Source organism: Babylonia areolata, chromosome 18 (assembly GCF_041734735.1).
Source record: "Babylonia areolata isolate BAREFJ2019XMU chromosome 18, ASM4173473v1, whole genome shotgun sequence".
NCBI classification, from domain to species: domain Eukaryota; kingdom Metazoa; phylum Mollusca; class Gastropoda; order Neogastropoda; family Buccinidae; genus Babylonia; species Babylonia areolata.
In genome coordinates this window covers 61,518,244-61,532,056 of record NC_134893.1, presented here as the reverse complement: position 1 = coordinate 61,532,056, position 13,813 = coordinate 61,518,244, and the positions used below count along the sequence as shown (strand labels likewise).

The 13,813-nt window shown below is 40.6% G+C and overlaps 1 protein-coding gene across 6 annotated transcripts in view; it reads left to right on the top strand.

The window, feature by feature from the left end:
- LOC143292975 (Golgi-specific brefeldin A-resistance guanine nucleotide exchange factor 1-like) overlaps positions 1-13,813 on the top strand; it is a 233,267-nt gene that overhangs the window by 211,154 nt on the left and 8,300 nt on the right. For all 6 annotated transcript variants that reach the window (XM_076603709.1, XM_076603706.1, XM_076603708.1 and 3 more), the window contains exons 37-38: positions 4,690-4,890; positions 6,716-6,948. In XM_076603709.1, the coding sequence (XP_076459824.1) occupies positions 4,690-4,890; positions 6,716-6,948 (434 nt within the window). The remainder of the gene's footprint in view (positions 1-4,689; positions 4,891-6,715; positions 6,949-13,813) is intronic.

Here is a 13,813-nt window from a genome sequence, read left to right as displayed (position 1 = left end):
ACCCATAAGGGGTTGCCGATGAACCCCCGCACCTTCCCAGACTAAGTTAACACCCCGACAACACAAAACACAGAGACATAGAAAGTTCAGCTCAGTTCTTTACTGTTGTTGCACTTTGAAAACACTGCTCCAGACACAGATTTAACCCCTTAACTACTGCAACACTCTCCTTTAGTTACACAATGTCAGTTCACTTGGACCAAACGCAAGCTCGTCCGTTAAAGGCCAGTGTCAACGAACTCGCTTAAGTAGCATGCCTGCAGAATCAGAGAGGGTGAACGGGGTGAGGGACTGTGGGTGAGGACGTTGGAAATGTGGAGGTCGGGGAAAGAAGTGGGAGTGAGGGAATTTGGAACGGACAGGGCTGAAGGGGAATGAAGACCACTGCAGGGACGAATCCTGGAGTTCCGTTGGGGTGATGGCAGATGGGAAAACCCACAGGAAAAAGTCACAGGATAAATCTGTAACAAGACTCCAATGTCTCTGTAGACTATGCTCTTACACATTATGAAAGAGTAACCCCCCTCCTCCCGCGGAGTGATACAGAATGTACTAAGTAAGGGAATAATTGGTTATCTTATTATATACAGTCACTTTCACACAAAGCTACCAATGCCAAAAGTACATGAAATGTTTATGGTTTCTCCAGTAAAGGAGTTAAACTCGCATATAATCGGAAAGAGACATTTACCCTAAATGACAATATGTCGGTATCTATCCTTGTGGTTTTAAACTACTGAAACAAAACTCAGTGAGGCAATGTTGTAATCTCCCAATCACATTTCAAATACCACACAAATGTTTTGGAAATCTTAGGCCGCAGTTAGACACAGTTCACTGAGGAAATAAATCTGAAACAACTCAAGTTGAATACATTGCAGAATAACAACCCTAAACACAACCTTAATTATCCCAAAATATCTAGAAATAAAAGAATACTGGATTTAAAAGATTTCCGTTAAACCAATCCCAAAATGCCAACAAATGTCACAAGTTACAACACTAACACCACGAGGACAAACTAACTATACAACTTCTCCCTCACCTGTCACCAGGCACACCACTGGCCCAGGAGAAAACACAGAACACAAACCCACACAGAGGAAGAAGGGGGTCACACAGAAATTGAACCCCACAACTGTCCAAGAGGGCACCCAACAGCTCACTTGCTGGCTCGGCGACCCTTCTCCTACTAATGCTCGGTACCAAAGGCAAAGCATTATCCTTCCTTCCAAACGATGTTACTTCCGAACTCACTTGGGAGTTCAGAACAAGAAGGAATAAGGACATGCCAGACACTCATGACAACAGATTCACATGCATTAGTTCAGAACTGAACTGAGCACAAAAGAGAACGATAGAGCAAAAGGGGGAGAGAGAGAAGGGAGAGGGGAAAGGGAGAGGAGAGGAAGGGAGACGAACACTCAAACACGCGCACAAATGAATGCCACAAGCCGTGACAACATTTCATGACTGTGATTTTGCACATATTTAACCAGTTGAGTGCATATAAGACGTCAGCTGACATCATGCAAAAAGTATTGCCATAGTGCCTATAAGATGTCCACTGACTGCATGCATGTATTTTGATTTTTCCTTCACCAGATTTTAGTACAGTGGACATAAACAGACTCTAAATGGTTACTTTGATGTGCCTGGATTATAAACAAACCATTTAAGTGAGCATTCTTCAGGTGGAAAATCCATTTTTTTGATTGATTGATGTGGATACTTATATAGCGCCTATCCTCGGTCAGAGACCAGTCTCTAAGTGCTTTATATACATGGGGACATTTGCACACAGGCTGCCTACCTGGGTAGAGCCGACTGATGGTTGCCACTGGGCGCTCATCATTCGTTTCCTGTGTCATTCAATCAGGTTTCAGACGCACACACATACACACTCAGACAGACATGTAACATTTTACGTGTATGACCAGTTTTTTATTTATTTACCCCGCCATGTAGGCAGCCATACTCCGTTTTCGGGGGTGTGCATGCTGGGTATATTCTTGTTTCCATAACCCACCAAACACCGACATGGATTACAGGATCTTTAACGTGCATATTTGATCTTCTGCATGCTCATACACACGAAGGGGATTCAGGCACTAGCAGGTCTGCACATATGTTGACCTGGGAGATCAGAAAAATCTCCACCCTTTACCCGCCAAGTGCACCGAGATTCGAACCCAGGACCCTCAGATTGAAAGTCCAGCGTTTTAACCATTTGCTAACTGGATCACTTGGAGAGTGTGTGTGAAGGGGTTTTGCCTCACATGCCAAAAAGGCTTCAGACACTTGGTCAAGTGAAAACAATGGTCCCAGTCAGCGGATTTACACAACTTTGCAAGCTGTGCTGATGACTAAGTATAACAGTGGGAGATGGTACTGTCTTATGATTCGTTTGAACTTGAAGGTGATGACAACGACAGTGATGAAACTGAAGGTGATGACAACGACAGTGATGAAACTGCCAAGAACATCTGACTCTTTCTTCAGTCCATCTGTCCAATCAGATATCATTTCTGAGTGAGTGACCATGACTGACAGTGCGTGGTACTTTCATGAAATTTGAGAACAGTGGAAGGAGAGATAGAGGAGTGGTGCAAGACAACAGGTTGAAGGCCAGTCAGAGGGCATGGTAAGTGGGTGTTGCCCAGCTGTCACTTAACTATATTTTCACTATGATCAAGTGGCAGGAATGGCAGCAGCCAATAATCCACAATTTTCTTGAAACCTAGGGTTTACAGAAAATAGACCGGAATCACATGTTTTTGACGTTTTCATGCTTTTTGACGCTGATCTATTTGACTGAGTTCTTTATAGAGGAGACAAACCGGATGCACAGCAGACACTTGTCGGACTAATTACAACCACAAGGAAGGGAGTATCATCAAAGTGCTCACTCTTTGAAAGGGGAACTCTCTTAGGTGTAAGAAAAGCTTGATGGTTCACTTTCTTAGAACATGATTGACTTTTTATCTTGACCGAACCCACATATGTCATTGCTGGGACAGTTATTCACTTACACGACTACAAGTGTTGTGGTTGTTATCATAAATTCATAATCAGACAATAAGCACGCTGTTTGCAGCTGTATTTTGTTTGTTTTCTTTCTGGGTGTCATTCTGTGGAGGTGGTAGTAGACTTTTTAATCCATAAAAATTATTATCTTCATTTTGAAATGCCTAAATAGTTATCTAAGAAATGCCTAAATAGTTTCCAGATTCAAAATAGTTTGGGGAAAAGCCTGGATTTAAAATCCATATTCATTTTCATGCACAAAAATGTTTACTTTTGTTCTGTATCTCCTATAGTTTTTGTGCTAGAATTTTTTCATTCATTACCCTTGAATCCTCAAAATTCCCTGGTAAGGAGAGAGCTTTTTATAATTTTTTTTTTTTTTTTTTTTAACAAAAAAATCATCTGGCACTGAATTGGTTAACCCTCAAAGTGCTGGATATAATAAAACATGCATTCGGAAATCATGCTTAACACAAACAGATTGTTTGCCTCCGCTACCTGTGCTCTCATCTGGGGCATTTGTATGTTTATCAGTATGAATAAATAGGTAAACCTATACATTTTTGGAAAGTAGAGTGAATGAATAATCAGATAAAAGTAAGAAAAAGGCTGTACCTTGTATGTACTTGGAGATATTCCACAGGATATAATCAACAAATTTTGCACACTTATTTTCCGAAAACGTCAACCACAATGTTTATAGGTATTTTCACATCTTTTACAGAGTCGTCTTCTTCTTCTTCTTCTGCGTTCGTGGGCTGCAACTCCCACATTCACTCGTATGTACACGAGTGGGCTTTTACGTGTATGACCGTTTTTACTCCGCCATGTAGGCAGCCATACTCCGTTTTCGGGAGTTTTTACAGAGTCAAAATCTCAAAATTAGCATTAAACTGTACAAAAAAATGTTCTGGCTGCAGAATCATGGTATGAATATAACTGAAACAATGAAATTATAAGCATTGTGTTCTTTGTTTGAGACACGCCCACCGACGCCACATGCATGCACATCTACAGTACTTTATGCAATCACAGGCAAAAACAGAAATACATGTGTTCTTTCAGCTCGTGTTGCTTTCAAAAGCAGCAAGTATGCTTTAAATCAAAATAATTCCAGTTTTCTAGCTTCATTTGGTCAATAGTTCGCAATAGATCCATGCCTAACCCACTTTACCACCCCTCCCCACCCCCATCACCCACTCCCCAGTTTTTGTAGCTGGAGACACAAAACTGAATGAAGAACAAGCAAGCCGGCATGCCCAAGTGTCAAAATAACAAAGCTGTTTCACCAGAATCCCTGTCAGCAAACGATTCATCACCAGTGACAAGGTCACTCATTTCCTGAGCTTTGTCAACATTATTGTTTACAAAAATACAGAGATTTAGACTTGTAAACTCGGTCAAAGTTTGTGCAAACACAAGCAGGGATGCAGTAACACCAGAGCGAGGCAGTTTTACAAAGGCTACCAAGTATAGCTGAACAATTTCGGACCTTATGCAAACAGAGCCACGATCGTGGCCCATCGCACTTCACAGGGAAAGCCATGATCGTGGCACATTGCGCTCTCTGGGTTAAACATTTAGACTATGATTTTTTTAATCAGTACTTTTATTGTCCAAGGCATAAAATGTGTGACTGTTGTGTGTCTGTCTGCTTCATAGAGCCCAAGAAAATGGACAGGAGTGAGACAGGCGAGGAGAGCTCAGTACCTGCAGCAGGGCAGTCAGCAGTGGAAGCAGAAGATTGTGTGCAGCAACAGAAACAGGTGACAGACACTGTGGTGCTGGACAACTGTCAACAGGTGACCTCTGCACCAGACATCCCACTGGAAGGCATCACAGTGATACCCATGGCTAGTCAAGGTGTGTGGCATATGGTGGGCAGGCAGTAAGTGGGCTCCAGGCATCAAATGCTTATCTTCCCCTCACAGTGTCACAGCTTTCCTTCCACCCCATTGTGGACATTTGTGTTCCAGAAAATGACACAGAAGTGGGAAGGTAAAGTAAGATATAATTTCAATCAGCAGCATTTTTTAAATACAGTGTAGTGTACCATAAAGTTTGGTCTATTGAGTGCACTGGTATATAAGCAGCGCCCACTAAATTTTTTTTTAATTGAACTTCATACAAACATAAGCCACACTGGTATATAAGCCGCACTTATTACCGGTACGGGAACACATACCAATACTATGGAAAAGCTGTCTATACTGTAGGTTATGAAATAAACACAAGCGGAAACAACACAAAAGCAAGCGAAAATACAGCTAGTGCCACAAAAAAAAAAATAAACACAATGAAAATAAGATCCATGATTTAGGGATAGTCACATTTATTCAACGTCATCCTGCTCACTAAATCCACTGAAATCTTCGTCTTCAGTGTCCGAGTTGAAGAGAACCAGCACAGCTTCCTCCGCCATCTTGTCACTGACTTCAGCCTGGTTTTCACTTGATGAACATGAACGCAAGGTGGAGGTCGCTGCTGGTTCGTTGCTTGCACTGTTGTCTACTTGGACAATCGTCTTCAATTTGAAGGCTGCATCACAGGCATTACCTCACATTTTCGGTATGATGAGGGTGTGCGCTTGAGCAGAGTAGAACTGAATGCTGATCTGAAGGCTTTAATATGTGCAGATTTGATTTTTAAAATGTGAACAGTTAGCACACTAACCTGAAGCTCATCCAAAGATTCATGGACAGAAATCATGATTTTGGTGAGTTGAAGGGCAGCTAAGAATAGACAAGACATGACATTCCCGGCATCATTAAAATCCTCAAATAAGCCACATCATTGTATAAGCCGCAGAGGTTGAAGCTGGGAGAAAAAGTTGCGGCTTATAGACCAAACTTTACGGTAATTCAGATTTATCCACTTCATTGTGTTTTGTGTCACTGCTAGTATGGTGATATCTATATTTTCCAGCATTAATCACATCTTCATCCTATTTATCTGCAACACAGTTGCCCTCTACAGCAGGGAAAAGCATAAGTATGGCTTGCTCAGAGTTTGAGAGACATAGCACATCTGTCAGAGAAGAGCATTTTACAAAATATGTGTGGTTATCATTCTCTCTTCACCATACTTATTTTCTAGAAAACCATCTGACATTAATCTTTTTTTGATTTATTAAACACAACTGTTTGTGAGCTTCTGCTTCACCAGTGCAATATTTGAGTGGTTTTGGACTTTTCAATCTTAGGTTACAGCAGCTTGTGATGGATAAAGGATGGAGATCTCCCAGGTCAATAGATTGCAGACCTACTTTGTGTGAATATGCAAATAAAGATCAAATATGCACACTCAATATCCCGTAATCTATATGCTAGTTTGGAGAGTTAAAGAAACAGAAATACAAAGAATGCACCAACCCTCACAAGAATCAACAAGTTATGTTAGTCACATAAGAATGTTTTCTGTGAATGGGTGTGATGTCATCCTTCTTTTCTGTTCGTTGATATTATTGCTCAGCTTATATGATAATATTCTGTGTTACTTAATGTTTGAATGCTTTTGTACATGCCCTTGTCTCTTAATTGCAACAACTCCTGATCTTACAATTCTTTATCATGAAGGCAAAATTTGAAGCTAGGATAAGAGAATTCTTGTCTCATAGAATGCAGACTGAAAGTCGGCAGTCTGTGGACAAGGCACCCTGCATGAATAAGTTAGTGTGTTTGCTGTGCAGTGGTAACACAGCAGCAGGATGGCTGTCAGCGCCCAGAAAGTCCCCTGCTGAGTCAGCAGGAGGATTCCCCCCGCAGCACTGCCTACATACTCCATCCCCCACTGCCTACTCTGGCTTCCCCTGCTCCTCCTCCTCCTGCTGCTGCTGCCAGCTCCCTGCCTGGTGTCCATATTCCCCTGTTGCTGAACCCAGATGTGTTTCAGGGCACTGCCATTCCTTACATCTCACCTCAGGTTGGTAGGATGTAACCTGTGTTTGTGACTATGAGAGTATTTGTTTCTTTTTTTGTTTGTCTCTGTGTGATAACCAACTCATGCTATAGAAAAACACTCAGTGAAAATACCAGTTTCCTATGTCCTGCCTGCAAGGTGATAGATGATGAGCACTTAATTTTCATGCTTGCCCACGTTATGGTGAAACTGGAACCAAATACTTTATTCAGAGTTATCAGTTATGATTCAGAATGATCAGTCGTATTATGTTATTGGCGTGGATCAGTGGTACTTCTTTGTGAATACATCATGGTTATCTTTTATGCACTTTGTCAAAGGCAAATATGCTTCCGTCAACACCAACTTTGGTTTTAAAATAGGAAAAATCAGTTCTTTCCACATGTCTAATCACAGTGCACTACTGGGAATTGTATAAAACATTTTAAAGAAGCCAAACTTGCTTCCACAGTCATGTTTCTGTTACATTTGTATTTTTTATTCACAGAATGTAGCACTTTTATTTGGCATATTGGCACACTGAATAATAAGTCATTTTATCATTGTTAGTTCAAGTAGAAACTTTTCCTTTTTATGGAAGTTACATAAACCAGTTGAGTGCCAGATAATTTTGTTTTTTAAACAAAAGTGCTCTCCCCTTGCCAGGGAATTTTGATGAATCGGGGTATATATATAGACAAAATTTATGGGAGGTACAGAGAGAAAGTAAACGTTTTTATGAAGGAAAATGAATGTAGATTCTGCATCTGGGCTTTTTTCCCCAATAAGTTTGATTGTAGATAACTGTTAAAGCATTTAAAGTCAATATTTTTTGTGCAACAAAAAAGTCTATTTCCACCTCCTCATAATGACATCCACAAAGAAAAAAACAAAATACAGCTAGAAATAGCATGCCTATTGTCATATTATACCTGGAGAAGAAATTTAAAGAGGTTATAAGTCTACAAAAACAAATAACAACTCGTGTAGACATGTAAGTGAATCACTGTCCCAACAGTGACAAACATGGGTATAGTCACTATCTTCTTCTTTCTTCTTCTTCTGCGTTGATGGGCTGCAACTCCCACCTTCACTCATATATACACGAGTGGGTTTTTACGTGTATGACCATTTTTAACCCGACATGTAGGCAGCCATACTCCGCTTTCGGGGGGTGTGCATGCTGGGTATGTTCTTGTTTCCATAACCCACCGAATGCTGACATGGATTACAGGATCTTTAACGTACGTATTTGATCTTCTGCTTGCGTATACACACGAAGGGGGTTCAGGCACTGGCAGGTCTGCACATATGTTTGACCTGGGAGATCGTAAAAATCTCCACCCTTTACCCACCAGGCGCCCTCACCGTGATTCGAACCCAGGACACTCAGATTGAGGGTCTAATGCTTTAACCATTCGGCTATTGCACCCGTCGGTATAGTCACTATAAAAAGTCAATCACGTTCTCAGAAACTGAGCTGGTAAGCTTTTTGACAGCAAAGAGCTTTTGCAGGTTAGAGGGCGAAGTTCTTGGTGATATTCACTCCCTTCAAGTTGTACGTGGGCTGATTAAAGTGTCTGCTGTGCATCTTGCTTGCCACCTCTTCAACTCTTCAAACAAGTCAACCATCTGATTCAGTGACAAAAAGTGTTTAAAATAAAAGCACGTGTTTCATGTCCAGTTAACACATTCAACCCTGCATTTCTTGAAAATTGTGGAGCATTGGTGGTTGTCTGTTTCCTTCGGTATGCATTGAAATGTGAGTTCACTGGCATCCAGCTGCCACACCCACTTCACACCCTCCTGGCTGGCATTCAGCCTATCGTCTTACATCACTCCTCTTCCTCTCCTCCCACTCTTCCAATGCTCACTGCTCGTATTCTGCCAGTCATATCCACTTGTTCAAAAATGCTGTCTGATTGGATAGACAGACTGAATCAATCACCATCAAATGGACTGTCAGTTTCATCACTGTCGTTGTCATTCAGCTTCGTGTTCAAACCAATCATCAAGCAAGCTATAGCTGTCCATAATCATAAGCACAGCTTTCAAAATTGTGTAAATCTGCTGACTAAAACACTTCCTTTACTGGACACAGTTTTCAGCACCTTTGTTTTCTTGCATATGATGCAACCCCCTTTTCATGTGCGTTCCATGTGGTCCAGTTAGCAAATCATTATTGAGTAGAAAGGGGTCTTCTACCAGATACATGTTCATTTAAATAGTATTTTTATAATCCAGACCCATCAAACTAACCATTCAGAGTCTGTGAATTAACTAAACTCCAGTGAAAGAAAAATCCGAACAGATGCAGGACGTCAGTGGACATCTTGTAAGCACTATGGCAACACTTTTTGTAGGACGTAAGCTTATGTCTTATAGGCACTCAGCTGGTTAAAGCATGCATCTGCCATGAGCAGTAGACTGTGGTTTTTTGTGTGTGTTTTTTTGTTTTTTTTATCTTAACTGGATCTCACTCATCTAAAACATTATATCTTAGGATATTGCTCAAGACAAAGAAAGGTTATTGTCTTAAACTATTTATATTCACCCATGTGGTTGGTTGTCCAAAAGTACTCCAGCATAGTCCCTTTTATGTATATATATTTATTATCGGTGTGCATATCACATCGATGGGTAAGTTAGTGGTAATATATTATTGAAAGCGGGCCACTAAGTTTTATTCAGAAAATTACTTGTGCATAGGCCTCATCATTACTGCAAAATGTACATCAATGAATGTACATCTAAACCAGCTATCTTCTTCACTTGTGGTCCAGAATTTGTTAGTTGGCTACATGTGTGTATTTGAACACATTCCTGAGTTACTGAAACTGAGGCCAGCATTGCCATTATGTGGAGAGAAACATTGGTAGTTTTTGAAGAGGAGCATGGGTTTTTATGGGTTCCAACAATTGGCCTTTTTTCTTTTTTAATGTCGTTTTTGATCAGAAAGGAAGATGGTCATGGACCTTTGGAAACTCTGTTCAGAGTGGGAGAAAAAGTCCAATCAGCCAATCATGTTTTTGTCAAAAGAACTGGAGTGATTATGATGTTTATTACTATTATTAGCTGCGAAAATTCATTCTGCATTTTTACAGTTTATCAAAGCAGTAAAGTCTTGATGAAGACAGGGAAAGTTTGAAACTTTGATTGATAGATCTATATAATTGTAAAACAATGAAATACCAGTCGATGTTGGCTGCTTAAGATAGCATTGCTCCATTTCTAGCTCACAACTTTCAGTTTGACAAACACTTGTTTCTGATGGTGAGCAAAAATTTTATTTGCAGGGTAATATGTACGTACTGGTAACCCCCTCCCCTCCCCATCTCCCATTCCCCTCCACCCCTGGCATTTTTAGTTTTCTTGTTATATACAGTAGGAATCATGTTTGAGACATAATATAATAACGATGATAATGTACATTTATATAGCACCCTTTTCTCTCAAAGCTCAGGGCGCTTTACATGAAAGAAAAAGTTAGAGATTACATGAATCATTCATGACCACTCTTTTTCAAAACCCCTCTCACCTATGTTCACAATAGGTTCCTGTATTGACACAAGGAAGTTTCAGAAGGTAATAGTCAGAAGAACAGCAGAGAGTTCTTGAGGAAATGTAAGCACTGATGAGGTCAGAAAGATAGGTAGGTCCAGTGGAGTGGAAAGCAGAATAGCAGAGACAAACAACTTTGTATTTAATTCTCACTTCAATAGGGAGCCAATGTAGAGTACAGAGGTAGGGGGAAATGTGATCAGTAGAAAACCATGCTTGAGCCATAAAGGCTTTGCCTCTTGTTTTATATAAAAACAAGTAGTCAGGGTCAGAACCATCAAGATTGGGATTTTGATAAATATCACATCTTCAAAGTCTTATGCTGTCGGTAAATATCTTTGCACAAAACACCCTGGGACTGTAGTATTTTCAATGTTTTGAGGTGCATGCCTGTCAAAACGATGTAGAAAAACACTGCACTCTTTTGCCATAGTTCAGTTGCATGCTGAAAGCAACAAAGACAGGGAAATTCAGATCTGCGAAGTAATATATGGAAATGAGCAATGAACAGGCATTGACCGTCTCCCCTAAACCTTCTGAATCAAGACAGCGTATGAATGTAGTCGGTTTCCAACGGTTTTACTGGCCACTCCATGTGAGTTGCGACCTTAGCCAGGTCCCATCGATTCTTCAAATTCAGCCAAGTTTCCGACTCAAAGTTAGAAAAGTTTATATTTTTATTGAAAGTTCAGGCTTTCTGTGGAATATTTTATTGATTGTGTTTATTATTGGTTGTGTTTCATTCTTTATTGATTGTATTTCATTCTGCGGTGTGTGTGACTCAAAAAAATTCATCGAAGGACCTATGTGTTCATAATCGACACAACGTGAAGTCAACAAATATGGCGTCTTCGAAAACATCTGCAAAGTAGCTCGTAGCAATTCTCAACAAATCCCAATAGTTAGGTTGTGAAGTGAAAGCATGACCTGTTGCACACATGAACTGTGACTCTACCTGAACATATTTAGGCAACCGGCATCTTCACACTTTCCTCCTTTAGCTACAAATAACAATGAAAGTAGGTTACCCTTTATGCACCAGCCACGCCACTATAACTACAGATTTAAATATTGTCTTCCCTTTCAGCATCACTTTTGATTTTCAAACAGTCAGTGTGTTGTTGTGTTATGTTTATTATTCATTTCAGACACTTTGCTTAATAATTGCTTAAAACCACATGACCTTGACCAGCAAACCCTTTAACTTAAAATGTTTTGAAAACAAATATAAAATTTGTACCCAGAGGCAACTGAATGAAAATATGTGTTGCACGCATGTACTGTGATGCAATCTGAACATTTTGAGGCATATAGACCTACCAGCACTTTCTTCAAATGGCTAAATTTAGTCTTGAAATTAGGTCACCACACACACTGACTACTGATTACTGACTACATTACGGTGACTACTGTTCTACACAGTGTGTTTGTTTATCACACTACTTGTGACCATTTACACAAATACTGTGCTGCGCTTGATCTGCATGAGCAGTATTCATAAACACTCTGATTACCTGGAATCTAATTGAATTTGTGGTGTTTAAAGTATATCAGCCGAACATCAGATTAATCAAATCTGTAATAAGGTCACAGCAAGATGTGATATGGCATTGACCAGCAAATCCATGATTAGACTTGGAAGATATCTCTAATGCCTGAACAACAACATATGTTTCATTTGGTCATGGTAACTGGGTATGGTCATACTATTGTAACTACCGAAACAGATATTTTTTAATGTGGGACTGTTTCGTTTCAAATCATATTTGCTGTTGTACTAAAAAGCACAAAAAATGAATGTTTTACACTGTCCTCAGAAGTTCAAAAACTTGTAAATCTGCTTTAACCCATCAGCCAAGGTCCTGTTCTTCCAGATTGTTATCTAGTAATTGATTTTGACTGTAAACGACTGATCCAATAACACACTTACATGATCAGATATATGACTGGCTGGCACAATCTTATAACAAAGTTACAAAAGTGACCAGTCCATTCCAATCACAGCACCAGATCGGTTGCTGCCTGCTTGCATCTACCTTCAGGACACCAGGCCATATCACAAAAATTGTAAAGGAGATCTGAAGCAGAGACCTGTGGCTCTGAACAAGTGTTAAGGTGGGGTTGTTGGGCATTGATTCAGTCATCACTCTCATGAGACATCAAAGGACAATGAAAAAGGAGGGATGATGAGAGTTTGGGGGTAGGGTTGGGGGACGTTTTCTTGAGATGAAAATCCCACATGCATGTCATCGGATGTGTGGTTACAATAGTCACAAAGTACATAATGTGCACTCTATAAAGCCAAACAAACAATTTTGATAGTTTCAGCTTGACTGAAAAACTAAAACATCAAGCTGGTATCACAATGTTAATGAAAAACCCTTCTCGACTGGTTGGGTTGTCTCATTCCAACTGGGCAATGTTTAGTCTTTGTGACAATCCCTGCCATATATACACAAGGATGTGCACTTAAGTTGGTCTAGCAGCATTTGCGCCTTTCTCTGCACACCACTGTGCAGGACCAATGTATCGGTTCACATCAAGTTTCTTCAGCTTTTGTAGAAATGTCCACAAAGGTTTTTCCCTCTTCTTTTTGCAAACCCTGCCATTCTACCTCCAGATTGTGCGAGGCCAACAGGACTGCAGCAGCTGTTCAGAAGAGGCAGGCCAGAAAGTCACGGCAAACAAGCTCCCTGACAATGATATGCCTGTCTTTGTCTGCCCCAACTGTCAGTGAACATTTCGTGCGCAGATTGGACTATTCAGTCATCTGCGCATTCACAGATAGATTCATGAGCATCCTCCCCCCCACCCCACCACCACCCTCCCCCCATCCCCCAGCTGGATGACAACGATGGTCATCATCGATCTCGATGGACACACCACCACCTCCAGATGAAAGCACTCTCTCAGATAAACCGCTCTCTTTGTGAGCTGTTCAAGAGCTGCTGATGTGGGTGGAGTATTTTCCTAAGTTTTTTCTTTTCTTTAGCGAGGAGAGGCTGTCTGACTATGCTGACGACACGCAGATTGCTCAGACAATCAAACAACAGGGTAACAAACTGCTCAATGATGTACTCAGAGACTTGGACTGGTTATCCATCATCATCAGGAAAGCATTAGTAGTTTGCTTACACAGTTCCTGTTTTCCATGCTTTTCTTTAGCTTCTGCCAACAAGCAAAGCCATGGTTTTTGCGTGATTCCTGCTGAACAACAACAAAATCAAAAGTGACAAGGGGAAGGGAGAGGGGGAGTTAATAGTACTGATATGATATATTTTTTATCGCCATTGTGATACTAGCGTTTTTCGAAGCCATGTTGTGTGCT